At 41.9% G+C, this 17458-nt stretch overlaps 2 protein-coding genes across 2 annotated transcripts in view; one reads left to right on the top strand and one right to left on the bottom strand.

The window, feature by feature from the left end:
- Nucleotides 1–500: 500 nt before the first annotated feature.
- Nucleotides 501–4402, bottom strand: LOC307238858 (putative E3 ubiquitin-protein ligase UBR7; the record flags this gene model as incomplete). Its single annotated transcript, XM_080012011.1, has 11 exons — nucleotides 501–999; nucleotides 1150–1211; nucleotides 1359–1515; nucleotides 1663–1857; nucleotides 2359–2516; nucleotides 2648–2756; nucleotides 2995–3048; nucleotides 3166–3261; nucleotides 3369–3429; nucleotides 3537–3670; nucleotides 4280–4402. The coding sequence occupies 11 exons, from the start codon at nucleotides 4400–4402 to the stop codon at nucleotides 916–918; spliced, it is 1233 nt and encodes a 410-aa protein (XP_079868137.1). The 3' UTR covers nucleotides 501–915.
- Nucleotides 4403–6672: 2270 nt separating this feature from the next.
- LOC307239087 (inositol-tetrakisphosphate 1-kinase-like) overlaps nucleotides 6673–17458 on the top strand; it is a 31271-nt gene continuing 20485 nt past the window's right edge. Inside the window, exons 1-3 of the mRNA XM_080012346.1 lie at nucleotides 6673–6810; nucleotides 7699–7862; nucleotides 11492–11516. Of these exons, the coding sequence (XP_079868472.1) occupies nucleotides 7768–7862; nucleotides 11492–11516 (120 nt within the window). The 5' untranslated portion in view covers nucleotides 6673–6810; nucleotides 7699–7767. The remainder of the gene's footprint in view (nucleotides 6811–7698; nucleotides 7863–11491; nucleotides 11517–17458) is intronic.

Genomic DNA, 17458 nt, shown 5'->3' with positions numbered 1-17458 from the left:
AGCCACAGCTGGGCTTTTATTGGAGAAGTGACTTTGATGTCTATGCAAGCTTTTTCTACCAGCTTACCAGCCTGCATCAAGTAGTTCTTTAAAAATTCATGTAGCTCATTTTGTGTAAATAGTTTTATCATTTAGCACCTTTGAAATTGAAACCATCTGAACGTGTGTGACTGCTTGTATTGAATTTCTAAACAGGTACATTGTACTTGTGGCATACAAACACTTTTGTAGATCGACGTACCAAGTTGCATTTAGTTTCACTGAATCTATTTTTCTACTGTCACCTCAAAAGGTGCATAACAGTGGTAAATTCTGGCATCCTCAAAATAAACTGGTTTGATATAATGGAAACTCTTCATTTCACTTGTTATTTTTGTGCATCAGAAACAGTTGGTTTATTAGAAACTTGCATTTTCTTTTGTTTCATGAACAATAAGCAATATTCCTTTGGTCAACGCCGAAACTGGACAAGAACACTTATCAAAATCAAAAGGCTAAAATTCAAACAGGAATGTACGTGGTTGTTTTGAAGCTGACTATCGTCGTGTTCATTTCAAATACCCTAGCTCAGACATTTTAAAGGACACTGGGCAGAAGGTTCTCATCCTCATAACACTAAGGAACATTTCAAGTAAAGAGTGACAGCAAGACTCAACCCTGACAAAAAAGTTGACATACCTACAGAGAACAATTAAACGGGACTCAAACCCAACAAAGTCTTAACAGTCAAAGAGGAAAACGGGTAAATCCATACAAGCAAAATTGGCACTTAAATCTCTTCACTGTATAAGTCTTAAAAATAATATTTGTAGCAGCAAATGGCTTCACTTCTAAACTATGTTCAGCAGGAACGGCGGTCCTCTCGGTTTCACATTCGGTCCTTCTCTTCGGGCGTCACTCGGCAGTGCCGCCGCTTCACTGGTAACCTGCATTTGGGCGTCGTCTTTTCCTCGACAGCAAACCCTCAAAGAACTGCCGAATGTCTTCTGCTGTGATCACCTGACAAAAAGAAAAAAGGACATTGGATTGTTTCCATCAAGTAAGTTATCACATTTATCAAACAGAAGGAATGAACACACTTTGGTCGCAAAAGTGCCATCTCATTGTTAATGTCCAATTAGAAGGCATCACTTAAGAATTTGTCCTTACCTTTCCTTCGACAGCATATTGTTGTAAGAAAGTAGTCAGCTCTGTTTTCATGTCGTTATAATCTAGAGAGAAGAAAGGTTTTTTTTTTTAATGACTGGCCAAGTAATTACTTCAGTAAAAAAAAAATCAACATTACATTGTTTCATCTAACCAGCTAGTGCTGATAAAAGTTAATTGTCCATTTTGACCACCAGTCCCACTATCCTCACGGTAAATCATCTCCAGCTGCTGCACGTGGTCCATGGAGCTCAGGAAGGACATGAGCGGGTCCTCGCCAAACGGCTCTTCTCTGCCTCTGTTCTCGTAGGCCAGGACGGTGTCCGACTGGTCGAGCAGAAACTGCACCTCCGACTGCACATAGGTCCTCTGGGCATCGAGGGGGAAGATATATATACGCCACGTAAATCTTTCGGCGTAAACCAGGGTCACGAGGGGGTAAAAGAAACACCTATGCCCTTTAAAATCTGTCGGAGCATTCACTGCAAATAAAAGCAAAAGGGTTTTGAGAGCGACCTTGCAGTCGACACAGGTGCAGAGCTGGGAGCGCCAGTCGTAGGGCCAGAACACCGCTCCCTGCCTCGCCCTTTCCAGACCCTGAGCCAGGAGCGCCTTCAACCTGCACGGGACAACCGCGGCCGTGGACTCCATGGGGCTGCCTGTCATTTCCTGGTGAGTCCGTTTGCAAGGGGAATGCCTTTTCTCCGCCTCCTGGAGCAAAATGCAATGACCACAGTGAGAACGGAGCGAGACGGACGCTCTGGCTTACATTGAGTAAAACCTAATATCTCCAGCGAGAAAGATGCACAAGCTGAGAGAATTAAAAAAAAAAAAAAGGCTCGGGCACAACGATGTCTGCTGATAAAATCCCCCTTGTGTATAGTAAGCTGTCTCCTGTCACAGCCAGCCTAAACCATCCACAGAGCGCAGAGAGCTGTGCTTCATGGGTCATTTCCTCAATTATCCAAAAAGGGAAGGAAGTCAGGAGGAAAGGGGGAGAAGAGAGGAAACCGCCCCCCCCCCAAAAAAAAAAAAAAAAAAGAAAGAAAACAGGCCACTCGCTACTCTCCAGCACAACCTAGTGTTGAACCCTGATAATGATCCAACCATGACACAGTAATAGAATTCAGTACAACAGTCGGAATAAAAGACATACTGATAATGAGGAACCATACTCAAAACGTCAGGTCTCAGTCACTGCTGATTTCTCACCCTCTGCTGAAGTTCACAGCCAAAGCTGGAGGACGAGCCCTCCCCGCCGTTCTTACAGGGAAGACACTGCGCGTCCTCCACTCCAGTTTCATCCACGTTGACCTCGACCTCCACCTCCACCTCCGCTTCGGACTGGCTGGCTTTGATCACTGGCGACACTTCACGTGGGGGAAACAAAAACAAAACAAAACAAAAAAAAAAAAGCAATGTTACAACACGGACGCCTGGACATGCCGCTCAAATGCCCTTCAAGACGGGGATGTCCGGCGTTGTCAGGAAAGTAAGTCACCTGCTGCGAGGTGGGCGGCGTAGGTCCACAGGTACGGAGCTTTGTTCATGCAGCCTTCACACACCATCTCCTGCAAGTCTTCAGAGTCAACCACTGTACAGCCCAGGTGCTGTCCAGGAAAGAGCACAGAAGAAGGGATAAAACTCCCAATAAAATGACGCTGGTGTTGAAGGACTGAAGTGCGGAATGGCTTGTTGACGTTCATAGAGATAAAAGGATATGAATAAAAGCGTCAAGCGTTTTGCTGAAAATTGTAAGATTAAAGACCTCAAATGTACATCAACGAAAGACTGTTTGGTGCGCTGACGGCAAGTTCCCATTTATTCCAGTATTTGCATAACACCTACCCTGGTGTGATACCAATCCTCGCAGATAACACACTGGATCATCTCATCAGCCACCTAGCAGAAGGTTTATATATAAAAAAAAAAAAAAAAAGTGTTTGGAGATAATGAGTAATGACAGGATATGAGAAGGAACCAACGCTGGATAATGTGAGAAAGCAGAGCAAGGAATACCTGATCGTCTGCGTCTGGGTACGGCCGATCACATGAGCAGTACTTTCCTTGGAAGTTGTGACTGTATTTGTTTTTGGGATTCAGACCGTCTTTATTCTGTGAAGACGGGGGGAATAAAACCCCAAATAAAATTAAAAAATAGATCGCTACATGCATACCATACAAGCCTTGAGCAGCGGAATCTACAACATGAGAACACTTACTGCAACAAGTTGGCATTTGAAATCCCTAAACTTGCCGTTTCCACAATCGCAGCGAAAGTTCCTGTGGAGGAAACGGGACACAAAACGGAGGATTCAGTGTAATTTAACTACGCCGGCTCGCGTGCCAGACCGATGTTATTCTACCAAACTGTTTTCCTCCCCGAGTACCTTTTGGTATACAGCTCAAAGATGTCATGCCCGTCGTGGCACTTATTGGCGCAGGCGAGACAGAGCCCAGCAGATTCTGCGCCCGTGGGAGTGCAAGTATTGCAGGAAAACACCGCCTGTCTCTTCACATATCCCTGGATTTCAGATACAAGGTATAAACGGGAGGTATGAGACAGCTCAATTTAATTTCAGGAATTTGAAAGACACATTTTAACTGAATTTTAGACCCATTTTTGGTCAAAGAATCCCCATCTCTTGTTCAATAAAGTGTAGTTATTAGTTTCTCAGTATAAAGCCAGTTGGGCTCGCTTAGAACGGGCATTTTTTTTCAAGAGCAGGTAAATATGAGGGTGTCTATTAGATTATGTGGTACTTGGAAGTTCACTAGGATGCAGAAGGTCTTCACCAATTTTCCTCGTGAGCTCTCATTTAAGACAATTCAACGAGACGACTTTGGTCGATCTGAATTCCAGACATTTTAAAAGGGACCTGGATCATCATCGAGTCACTGTTTGTCTCTCGGTGCCCAAGTAACCGCAGACGTTTAATTAGCTAAACCCCACACACACACACACACGCACGCGCGCACACACACACACACACACACACACACACACACACACACACACACACACACACACACACACACACACACACACACACACACACACACACACACACACACACGAAGCTAGCTTGTGTGAGTCGAGTCACACCGGGCGCCGGGTCTTTGTTGTTGTTACCCGAGAGTAGGAGCAGTTCTCGGGGTCACTTCCAGCCAGCACGGATAACGCCTCTCTGCACTCGTCCTCGTCCGCGAGGATGTCTCCGAGGGACACGATGTCGTGGTCTTCGCTCGCCGCCATTCCCGGTGGGAAATAAACAATAAAGCCGCGACACGGACACTGCGCCGGGGCTGCGACGCTGTTGACAAACGGCCTCTCCTGGCGGGAATCTGCGCACGTGCCGGAAGTGGGAGCCGCGAGATACCGGAAGTTAACTAGCGGATTATTATTATTATAACTATTATTATTATTATTATTATTATTATTGTTGTTCTATCCCAAAGATGTCATGTTTCGTAAATCGTAACCTGGTTGTCGTTTTCCTGAAACAAAACATATTTCATTCAAATAATATGACTGAGAAAAAATGAATCCTCACGCGTTCCAATAACAAACACGTTCCATCGCGGTCCAACGCCCAATGACGTTTCCAGGTTCAAGGCGTCTCTGTTTACATGAGTTCAACAATACATTTATGTGCTGAAAACTGAAAACTGCTCAGTGTAGCATATACATAAATCACAAATGGGAAAAAAAAACAAAACAATATTAAAGCAAATTACACGAATACATCATCTAGGTGCTTGAAAAGTGCCTTTAAAAAATGCCAGTAATTCAATATATATGCTTACATTTATTTTTTAACATGCCACAAACTGCTATTTAATATTGCCCCCATTACTTTTGTCAAATATATGTATTTACCTCACCCGTTCCAATAAGTTTGTAATGACATTGTATTATAGAAAATTAAACATTGCTCAGTCTTAAGAGCAGAGCAATTATACTTCACGCTCATTCAAATTCGAGAGAGTTCGTGTTACAGTTGTCTATCCAGAGGATGGCGATCCTGCACCGCATTCCTCGAGATAAAGGTCATTTTTTTTTAGCTGCCATGATGTGTACCTGCTGGTGGCATCATGTTCTGGGTGTTGTTCCTGCATGCTGCACCCACCATGCGCTGCAGCCGCAATGTGCTGCACCCACCATGTCTGAGCTATATGGTTGGAAACTCTGTCCAAGCTTCCAACAACAGGTCGTTTTGCGATATAGACACATTAATCAGTCCGATCGCTTCTCTCTCGTTTGTTTTGTATAATATTTGCATTTTAATCTTTCCATGGTCTCCTTCATTATAGATCAAATATAGCCGGGGTTCCCAAAATGTGGTTTATGAGTGGATTAAAGGGAGTTCGCAACAAAATTATTATTTTGTATTACATAGGTAGATGAGCACTCAACTACATAACAAAGATAAGAGTGGTGGTGATACACACCGATTAGCCACACCATTAAAAACACCACTAATAACCACTCATTTTCTGTAGGTCCCCCTCATGCCACCAAAACAGCTCTGACCCGTCGGGACGTGGACTCCACAAGACCTCTGAGGGTGTCCTGTGGTATCTGGCACCAAGGCGTTAGCAGCAGATGCTTTAAGTCCTGTAAGTTGTGAGGTGCGGCCCCCGTGTATCGGGCTTGTTGTTCCGGCACATCCCACAGATTCTCGATAGGATTGAGATCTGGTGGATTTGGAGGTCAAGTCAACGCCTTTAACCTTGTGTCATGTTCCTCCAACCATTCCTGAATGCATTCTTGCAGTGTGACAGGGCGCATTATCCTGCTGAAAGAGTCCACTGCCATCAGGGAAAACCGTTGCCATGAAGGGGTGTACTTGGTCTGCAACAATGTTAAAGTAGGTGCTACGTGACAAAGCAACATCCACATGAATGCCAGGACCCGAGGTTTCCCAGCCGAACATTTTTCCAGAGCGTCACGCCGCCTCCGCCGGCTTGCTTTCCTCCCATAGCGCATCCTGGTGCCATCTCTTCCCCAGGTAAACAATGCACACGCACCCAGCCATCCACATGATGTCAAAGGAAATTATTCATCAGACCAGGTCACCTTCTTCCATTGCTCCATGGTCCAGTTGTGACGCTCGTGTGCCCATTGTAGGTGCTTTCGGTGGTGGACAGGGGTCAGCATGGGCACTCAGACCGGTCTGCGTCTACGCAGCTCTATACACAGCGAGCTGTGATGCACTGTGTGTTCTGACACCTTTCCATCATAGCGGCATTCACTTTTCAGCTATTTGTGCTACAGTAGCTCTTCTGTGCACCACTGCAGGCAGATCAAACGTGTACGCCTTTTTGGGGATGATCCTCAGCCCGAGTTTAGTCTCCCACAAATATGAAATAAAAGTTTGGAACCCGCCTGTCGAGAGGAAAACCTGCGGCGCCTACAGTCCACCGCGGGGTGGCAGCAGGTGACCCGTCACCCCTCTCCCGGATGTCTGACTGTCAGGGTGTGCGCTGTTGGGGAGGCTTCAGTTTCAGTCTGACTCGGACGGCGGACGGAAGAACATCCTGACGTGCTTCCAGCCGAACCAGTCCGCCGCTTAAAAGCAGACGCCCGGAGGATGGGAAGACATCCGAGCTAGCTCCCCGAAGACCTGAACACCATCCGGGAGGAACGGCTCCAACTGCCAGGTTAGCGCCCAGTAGCTTAGCTTAGCTTAGCCGCTACTGAACGTACTGTATGCTTTTACCGATTCACACCTCAGTGAAGACAGGGCTAACGTTAGCAGCACAGCTTAGCTAAAGCGGCCAAATTCAAACTAAATGCTGCATGTCCGTGCATTCATTTTGGTCCAGGGCTAGATAATGCTACCACGGGTTACAACTACTATCATTCAGGGGTAGTGTTACGGTCAACACGGAACAACATCCAAACAGACACAACAACATATCTGCAATAAACTATCTAAAATATTGTTATAACACTGTATCACTCTCAATAACGCTCATTTTTGCAATAATTTATATAGTGTATGTATGTGTGTGTGTGTGTGTGTGTGTGTGTGTGTGTGTGTGTATGTGTATATATATATATATATATATAACAATTTCGATTTCCACCCTGCTACGCACAGTATATGTACAGATTTGATTATACTCTGTATGTATGCAAACGCACTACTCTTATCTATCTAATAAGTTAGACCTAACACATCTATCATCGGCCTTGTCTATACAGTGCTATACAGGATACATATTCATCATGTACAGAAAGATCAGACCGTATTCATATTTGTGTTTATACCCAGTTAAAACGTGCACCCTTACTGCCACTAAGCCCCTGTCAAAGCTTTTTTTTTTTTTTGGTAATGTGTCTTTGGTGTATAGAGCAATTTTAGAATATTCTGTATATCCTTTTTATGTCGTCGTTGTTGTTTTTTTGTTTAAGATTTTGCATTTTTTAAACGCTACTCATCTGTCTTCACTACCATACTCCCCACTCTTACCATGTACTTGGCTAAACAGCCAGGACCTGTTTGGTTCTCGTCCTGAACCGGTTTTTCTCTCCTGCCCTGGCAGCTGCTGAGGCATCCTGTTGTGTCCTGTGCGCCTTCATTCCTCCGTCACATCTTCCACATTCAGTGCAACATGCAGACCTTCCTCAAAGGCCGGAGAGTCGGCTACTGGCTCAGCGAGAAAAAGATGAAAAAGCTTAATTTTCAGGCCTTTGCCGACCTGTGCAGGTATGTGCTGAAAACCATCTGTGTTTTGTTTTTTTTACAATTTTAAAATGTATTATTTCTCGTTGGGTGTTAAATCACATTGAAGGAGCTGGTACACAGCAGCTACTGCAGGTCTTGGGTCGTATCGAATGTGACGGACCGGTTGTTTTCTTGTGAAATCTATACTCTGGTGTCTCTTAATTCGGGATTATGTAATTTATTCTAATCATGGATGGACACCCTATAGTATGAGGAACCAGTTCTTGATGGGAGGAAACAAAAGTCACTGAAGGTTGGGTAGCCCACAAGGTTAGTGGCCTTAAAAAACGGTTGTAAAAGCAAAAGATCCAGAGCTTAACCCAAGAAAGCATCCTTTGGTTTACCTTTTATTTATTTTTTTATTAGAAAGAGGCATAACATTTAGTGCTTTATTCCATAGGTATATGGTATTACGGAGTATTGCTGTTTGTGACAGGGGAGTTATATTGCTCACAAATCAAATTGAATTTCTTGCTGGCATCAAAGGGAAGAGTTTGTCTTATTGTCTCGTTTCAGGTTTGTGGTTTTTCTAAGGTACTTAGATCAACACCAGTCTGTAGAACATCACAGTCATGATATGAACGCTGCTTGAGATGTTTTCCCATAGCAACATGCATTTCATATGGTGTGGGTGCACTTACAGTGGGGAGGAGATGTGTCGAGGTATTGTGCTGTATATTATCTTGCCATGTAATAGCCGATCTGTCTTCACAGGAGATAACAGGTTACATAACATGTTGTAAAATGGGACATGGGTTTTCCGGGCAGTCTTGACTTTGAGAGAAGTGAGCCATACATTGCTGCTAGTGAAAGCTTAAGTATGTCAGACCACCATTGTAAATTGGTCTGTGATCAACATTCTGATCCCATGAGTTGCTTTCTACCCCTGTCGATGTACAGTAAGGTCCCATTCATTTGAAAACGCAACAGCAATAAAAGCTAATGTTTAACAGTAAGCTATCGCTGAAACACTTCTATTGAATTCGGTTTTGCTTGGATTTGCCCCTTTTATTTTGAAAGAACTATTGATTCCATCGCTGAGGCTTTTTACCTTTGGTAAATGTTCTGCCCCATTAAACAATTTGATTTTGAGGCACAAGAGCCTAGATTACCACATTGTAATCCACAAAACATTTTTAATCTCATTGTGGCAAATCAACGCCCTCCCGCTCTGGAATCTTGTTGAGGGTATAATTCAGTTGGTTGTCATTTTTGAAAAGCGGTACTTTGACTTTGTGATGACAGATCCTACTAAGAACAACCAAATTGATAGCTTTCTAACTGCAACAGCCAATGCAATCAGTACCACATTGCAAAGAGCCAGTAATACATTTAGTTTTGGTTCTCTTTTTGAAATGGATTTTCACTTCCCTTATAATATGCTATTCTGGTAAGAGTGATCCCTAAGATGTAGAAGATATAGAATTCACCATACTTTCATATTCATGTCTCTCATATATATATATATATATATATATATATATATATATATATATATATATATATACACATAGCCTCGGTTTGCTTCAAATAAAAAACGATTGTATTTCATAGAAGCAGGGCGCCTTGTACCGCGCCAAGGTGTCTCTGTCTGTAGCACTTCTGTTAAGACATCGGTATTATAAACTTGGACCTCGGGCCAGCTGGTATGCATTTGTTTCAGCTCCTTTGCCGAACCTGATGTCAGGAGGACAACCTTACTTTTTATGGTCTAGACATTTAGAAGAAAAGCTTCCCCCGTACCCTTTTACTTGTCAAATTTTCAATTTTCCCTACTAAGCTTTCGCCATGTGGAATGGTGTTGCTCAGTAGACAGACCGGCTTCTGGAGGTAGAAACTCGTCTTCTAGCTCTCGTAAAACTGACATGGCTTGCCTTCAAGCTCATGCATCTGACATCATGAGCGCTCCGGTGTGGAGTCGGTCCTGTCCGGTTCAGCTGTGTGTAGGGAGATCCTGCTGCTCAGAGCGGACCTGCGCTGTTTCTTTGGGAAGGCTTGGGATTACGATCATAATCTAGAATTATGATCAGAAGCTATTCAGAAGCTTTGCTATAGACCCCGTTCCATCCAGAAACGAGGGCTTCAAGATTGTGCACTACGGAAATATCGTCACTTCCTCCTGTCAAGAGTGCAGCCACTAATTTCTGTTATGTGTACTGGGTGTTGAATACATTGCATTGGGCTACATCTGTGTTTGGAAATAGTGTTTCTCTTTGCTCTTACCTTATTCAATGTATTTGACAACCTGCATCAGATACAACATTTTTTTTGTGCATTTTGCCACTAGAGTTGCATTTACTGCCTTGCTTTAAATCAGTCTTATGATATACCATGGATAGCTATCCTTGGGGTTATTGCTATTAGACGCATACTATTTGTAAGTATGTTACTGGTAATGGTGACATGGAAGGATTTGTCAGTACAATATATCTCTGTGTGCGTTTTTGTGTCAAGCCTAAACAAAAAGGTCTGGCCCTGGCCTGCTTCTCTGTTTAGTCTTCCCTTTATCCCTTTTTTGGTGTCAGCACTACAACAATATGGGAGAGCAGACAATCTCTCTATATATCGGAGCTGGGGCGAAACCAAAGTCCCCATCGACACCACATGAAACAAGCCAGCTGCAGTATTAAATATCGACATTGTTGTGAACGGTCGGTCTGCTGTTACCATGGGGCTGTTACCTCATAAGAACAGGGGCAGACTGTGTGGTAGTTCTGGAGTGGTTTATGGTTCAGGCCTTCTGCCACAAAACCTGTTGTGCAAGCCATTCGAGTTTGTTTTTCGGCTGTTGATAGCCGTCTTGATATTGTTCTAACCATTTTGTGGAGCTTCACCACCAGCTAAGCAGAGTGACATTGGCGTTCTTTTAGTCCACAATTCCTTCCTCTCTAAATGGAGTAATAGGGCTAATTTGATTTTCACAAGAGCTTGCCAGGAACCAGCAGGTTTTAACATGTTCAAGTGCTCTCGCCCCGTTGACAGTTTATTAGCAAACCCTTTTGAAATGAGGAACTTTGTCTTTTTTTTGTGTTGTTTTTTAAATTTATTTAAATAAAATCAACACATTCTGATTGCATCTTCTCAATTGAAGGAAAGATGCTAGTGAAAATGCATTTATATCAAGTTTTGTTCCTAAAGACTCCATTGTTCTTGCTGAGGCAGAGATGGAGAAGACGTGTGTTTAGGTTTCACTTACGTTCTGTATATTATTTTGTTATTTTATAACAGAGCAGGTGGAAGTCACTTAGTCAAACAACACTGAAGACGGCACTCATGTCTTAACTTTGCTAGTTGCCTAGCAACCACTTTTTGCCGAAAGCTTAGAATTGTTATGCTCTGGCCTAAGAACTTGCATTTCAACTATCATCTGCTATAGATTGAAGTCCTTCTGTTGAAAACTTCAAATAATGGGTCAAAAAATGATGCTCATGCTTCAGATAAAAAACTGAGACTAAACAAGAGGAAACTACACGGATAGTCTTCATTTTCATATATATTTCTCATGAAAGGTTCTCGCTGTGTACTTGGGTGTAGGCATGTAGGTTATATTCATTCTATTAAATATGCTCAATCCATTCAATCGAACTAATGAAAGTCAATTTATGTTTCAGGAAACGTGGAATCGACGTCGTTCAGGTAAGTGGCTACCATCTTTTAATTTTTATTTTACTTATTTATTTAAAGTACCGTAACTTGTTTTTTCTATTTTCGTAAAGCCTTGTAGAGAAATTTCAAATAAAAGGAGTTGTGCGTTGTTGGTCTGGTCTGGAAGTGAGTAGGCTTAGAAGCCTGTTATTCTGGCAAAAATCGGCGAAGCACCAGTTTGGCAAGATTCGTGAAAGTCCAGTATCCAATGAAGCTTTGTGATGTAATGTGCCAGCTTCATAAAGAACCAGAAATCAATGGAGACTGACAAGCTGCTCAAGAGTTTCTTGGTGCCAACTGTATCACCGCCTCAGAGAGGCATCTGGGTTGACACGATTCCTAAAGTACTTATTCTTGGGGACTTGCTGATTCCAAGTACAAATATGAACGCTGAAACCTTTGGTTACATATTATGAATAGGAAACCGATTTTGAATGTCCCGTGTGTTTATTATTTCTAGTCATTTATTTATTATTTTGTAAGCTAAAAAAAAAAAAACGAAACGAGATTACACAAAACTGCTACTGAAATTCACAAATGAAACCTCTATGTCAAGTTCTGTTTAGGATTTAGGTTAGGGTACAGTATTGTTACCATTACATGAAAAAGGCATTGGACGGACCCTGTAACTGACGGTGGTATTTCAAATATGCAGTATAGTCTTGCTGCAGGTATAGTGACATGTCACGCTCTGTTATAGTTTTACTACTTAGGGTGCAAACATAGCTGTCTTGTCAACAACCTACCCACCAACAGATGTAAATCAATGGCTATTTTTCGCCCCTCTATTTTTCCATGGCGTTTTTCACTCTTCTTTTTTTACCTACTCTTTTGTCCTTTGGGATTCGTTTCCCACTCGACTCATTTCTTTTTAAAAGATATCTCCAGAACACCCAACAGAACTCTGTCCTGGGAGTATTCCCAAAGTAAGCAGTGCTTTGTTTCCCAACGTGCATCCAGCCTCTCCAGGGAGTCCAGCAGATCCTTCATGTCATGTAGTAGTTGGAGGCAGGCTAGCCTAGGGACTGCAGTACTCTGCCCTCCACCCCACAACCACCAAAGATACACATTCACAAATAAACCCTACATGTACATTCCATACCAATGAATGGGGTGGGGGGTACTCTTCCATATTTTTAGCTGCGCTGTTGAAACTAGGGCTGCAATGTTATTGGAAAAAACTGACATTGCAATATTTTATTTTTCTGCGATATATATATATATATATATATATATATATATATTGCGATATGAAAAAATACAGGAATTTTCACCAGATGACTTGAATAGCTGTATTTGGAGAGAATGAATCATTCTGAAATGATTGGGGTGATTTTGAAGGGGAGTACGTCTGCATAGAAAATAAAAATAATAATACTTTCATTCTTGGAACATTTAGGCTATAAACAGTAAACTGTCAACTGTGAGAGGAAGGTTTTTTTTTTTTTTTTTTTTTTTTTGGGCTTCATTTATAAAAATAAATATTACTCTTTCTTATAAGGAATGATCAACACATACAATTACAAACCGAAACGATTTGAATAAGTAATGGAAAAATATTACAATTTAGTCTGCCATGATCCAGGATGTAAATAGAAGTGTGCCCACCCCGATACTGCTTCTATTGCTTTGTCGCAAATCAGCGGTGCTTTACAGCAATATTTGTGGAAATATTTTACATTATCTGCACGTGAATGTTAACAAAATGGCAGAACGTTGCAGTTCTGTAAATTACTCATGGGATTAATTATTACAACATTTGCCCCTCTGCTACCGCGCCGCAACAACATAAAGTGAGCGAGTCGGGAGCACGACTGAAATATGCAAAAGTTAGGAACCGATATGCAGAATCGAAATGCAAGTGTCTCATTGAATCCACGGTTCTTGGAAGTTTGAAACCAGTTCCAAGTTAGAAGTTGGTTCGAATTGGTTCTTGATACCCACCCAACCATACCAAGAACCCTTAAATCTGAGTAAATTATGTTATATCAGACAGACTTCTCTTGTAGATTAGTCATCTAAAATGAGAACTGTTTGAGTTTTTCTTTTGTATCAAGCAGCAAAAAAAGTTGTAGCATGACGTGTTTGAGTCGATTTGCCTTGCTTGACGCCGTACGTCCTGCGATGTGTCTATTGTGTGCGCACATTGCGACGATCGAGCAGCCCTAGTTGAAAGGGTTATTTACAGGTAGACGTTGTTTGTTGTGTTCCTGAGTTTCTGTTGTTATGTGCCCTCTGCATCATGAGTTCTGTGCTTGTTGATGGTTGCAGTAGCACAGACGTATCGCAGGATAAGATGATGGCGCTGGTAATAGTTTGGCCTTGCTAGGCAAGTCTATGTATAAAGCTGTCACTACCTATTATAATAAAGAGGTGTGTGTGTGTGTGTGTGTGTGTGTGTGTGTGTGTGTGTGTGTGTGTGTGTGTGTGTGTGTGTGTGTGTGTGTGTGTGTGTGTGTGTGTGTGTGTGTGTGTGTGTTGAAATCGAGATAAAGAGAGAAATGGAAAGAGACTGAGGCAGCGAGGTCATGCAAAGGGTGGATTGGGTAACCTAAGCCAGGGGGCTTTCACATGATGGAAGATAATTATTCGAAAATGGAACTGGATATGGAGCTGATTGGCATGACAGATATATTTTGTTAAGTTCACTGTTCATGCCATTGGTATTTATCAGGGAACAGCAGAAGAGACTCTCCGGGCCACTTAAATGCAAAGGCTGTAGTTAAATGTTGCCTTTTAGGATGAAAAGTAATCGTATTTGCTACAGTTTTCCCTACATATTGTTCTTATTAGATATCCCAAAAGGTTTAAAAATCGATGAATTTCGGTTACATATGTTGATGTTGTGGATACAAAAGATAAACCGTTAGTGATTAAATAAAATGTATGTCTTACCCATGGTCTCTATGTATTATATAGTATGTACTGTATCTTACTTTGTCCATTGTACATTTGTGGTAGAATACATGTATTATCCTCTCCAGCCCGGACAGCCACCTATTATTTACACACGTCCTTGTAGGATGACCATGGGTGATAGCTCAGCCTTGGTGATAACTCTGCCTTGGGTGTGTAACACTAAACATTGCGTGCTGCTTATCTCCGGCAGATTAGCACTGGCAATATTATTTTAGATTATAACCTCATCAGGTTGTAATGTTGCAATGCTCAAATACTCACCCATGCAGCTTTTAACAATAAATTATTTCTATCCATTTCTGTTGGACGTTAATAGATGTTTTATCCAAAAATTTGAGCGAATATTATGAACGATAAGTACTATGAAAGGATTGTCTACATATAGACATGGATACATAAAGTATATATACAGATATATAAAAATACTGGGCCAGACTCTGCAGTCCAGTAGCCAATATTCCACGGAGCGGTGCCAGGTCCATGGACCAGCAGTTGAGATCCACTGCCATACATATATTTACACTGAGATATTTCAAATCTCTGGAGGGTTTGGAAAGGCTTATGACGCCATAATTTTCAGAGCCGATCTTTGCTAAATTTGGCAACCCTTGAGAGCTAATTTAATATTTCCATCTCTGCGTGAGAAAACCATCTGCACGTTTGCCTATAAGGGGGGAAAAAGAAAAAAAAAAAAAGGTATTGTTTTGTTTTTTTTCATTTTTCATTTTTTTAAATACCATATTACCATCTCTGATATAAACAGCATGGAAGGCACATCATTGTCAATTACTCTCCTTTGCGCCACAAATATAAGTGAACCTCATGTGTCGACCTCACAACAAATGGTCTAAACACATTACAGTTTACAACTGTAACATTTGCAAAGTAATAGTGGCTGAAACATTGTTCATAATCCTCGTCATAACAGTATTCAAAAGAAAATAACCATTCAGTAAATTGCGTTGGAAGACAGTGGTTCTAAAATGACTGTCTATCTCCAAATTATATTGTTAAAAAGATAGTAATAATGTTTTTTTTGTGGCCATGTAGTTAAGAATATCCATATATCCATTCACAAACACCCAACTCCCGAAAATGTCCCAATCATCATCCCAATTCAAGTCGCTTTGTTCAGAGATAAGTCCCTCTCACACCTACTTTCTACCTCCCCCTTAATTCCTTCCCTTTCTCCTCTAAGCCACTTGCACAGCCCCATCAACATTGACCCACTCTACCTTGAGCGTGTATGAGTCATCCTCACAATACTGTATCAAAGATCTGATGAGATTAACCCACCAGGTTTTGCCTGTGAGCGAGACAAATCCATCAGGGTAATATGACTATCGTCTGCACAGGCTATTGAAGAAAAGTTATCGACTTACAGTCATCATAATATGTAAGTTATTGGGAATTTAAAGAAAATTTCTGGCACATTGGTATCCCTCCCACTTACTTACATCTGCGGATGCCAGCAGAGATAAGATGCTTTAACAGAAGACATTTGCTTAAACAGAACTATTTCCAAAGACAGCTGCTGGGAGTCACTTGGATTTTGTATTTAGCAGCATAACTAAGATGTGTGCTCAAAATCTTGAAGTCAACTACATAGTCACAACCTCAGTTCACAACCTAAGGATAGACAAAGCACTTATGTGTGTGTTTACCAAAATGACTCATACATAATGAATATGGTGTCAATATTTTATGAGAACCAACAGATGAACACATCTACATTGCGTTATAATGTTTTTCTCCTGTCCTCCTACCTTAGCATTTTCATTTGATGCCTAGTGACAAATTGCCTTGGTTCATTTTGGGTACATTTTTTTTTTGTGTGTTTTTTATTTTTTCAATCTAATTGCAAAATTGGATCCATTAGGAGCCAAATTATTTGGTTTGCGGTGGATTTTTAATGCAGGGTTGATGGGTTTTGACTATGTAGGCTTCTGACAATTTGAATGCAGCCCCCTTGCCATTCGTCATGGTAAGTTTAATCAACCAATTTTGCCATAGTTGAAGAGAAGCAGGTGCTTTTTTATACCTAATTTTTATTTTACAAACAATCTAGTATTGTTAGATTGTCATTGACAAGGTATTTATGGGTGGAGATAATAAGCAAAAAGGCAGACACACCCCAGAGGACCTCTTTTACTAACCTAACCAACAGGCCTCCTCAGTAGTCCTTGAGCAGTCTCGCATGTTCTATTTAACTGGGCCTCAGGTGAAAAGCTTGCCTGGCATCCCTCTGCCCCCCCCCCCCCCCCCCCCTTGTCTTTCTTTGGTCTTTCAAACCCGACAAGGGACACTGGAGCTTTCGATCTGCAACTGTTAATATAACTCCCTTCCTTTTGTCTGCCTATTGCTGTCCCTCTCTTCCTTATTTGAAATATGCAGATAAGAAAACCTGGTTAGGTAACTCCCTGCTGAGATGATGTACATCAATTCTAGATTAATTGTGCCTACATTAATGTGGTCCTCGGTGGTGTGTGTCCATAGTGATGAAGGCTGAAAGTCAAATACATTCTTAGCTTGATTGGTCTGCACAAGTGAGAAAGTGCAAGTGTTATTGTTCCATGAGGTCCAGGGGAGGCTGAGGAGCTAATGGCTAGCCCAATTAGCTCCCAGATTGACCCTCCACAGAGCATTTCTTACATCTTACATGAGATCTGTGGCCAGCAGCCACAATGTGTTCCCTTACACAAGTGTGTCAAGTGCCACATGGCATCCAATATAAATCATTCATCATGTGCCTGTCTGTACTCTCAATACACAGTATTTCTCTGGGCCAGTCTGAAAACTGGGAAAAGGCCAGGTGAAACATATTTAAGTTGAACTAGAGTGAATGAGAGATTATCATCTGAGCCAGCTCTATAGGAAAACCAAATCAGGCAGATCAATTTCCAGGGACTCATCTGCCCTCTCTGCATGAAGCAGTCGGGCTGGCATTAGATGCAAATACTCATATATGGGTCCCTGTCTACACTGTTGATCAAATTCCGCTGCACTGGATATCT

This window comes from Zeus faber (assembly GCF_960531495.2).
Source record: "Zeus faber genome assembly, chromosome: 13".
Classification (NCBI taxonomy): Eukaryota; Metazoa; Chordata; class Actinopteri; order Zeiformes; family Zeidae; genus Zeus; species Zeus faber.
This window is presented reverse-complemented; position numbering and strand designations above follow the sequence as displayed.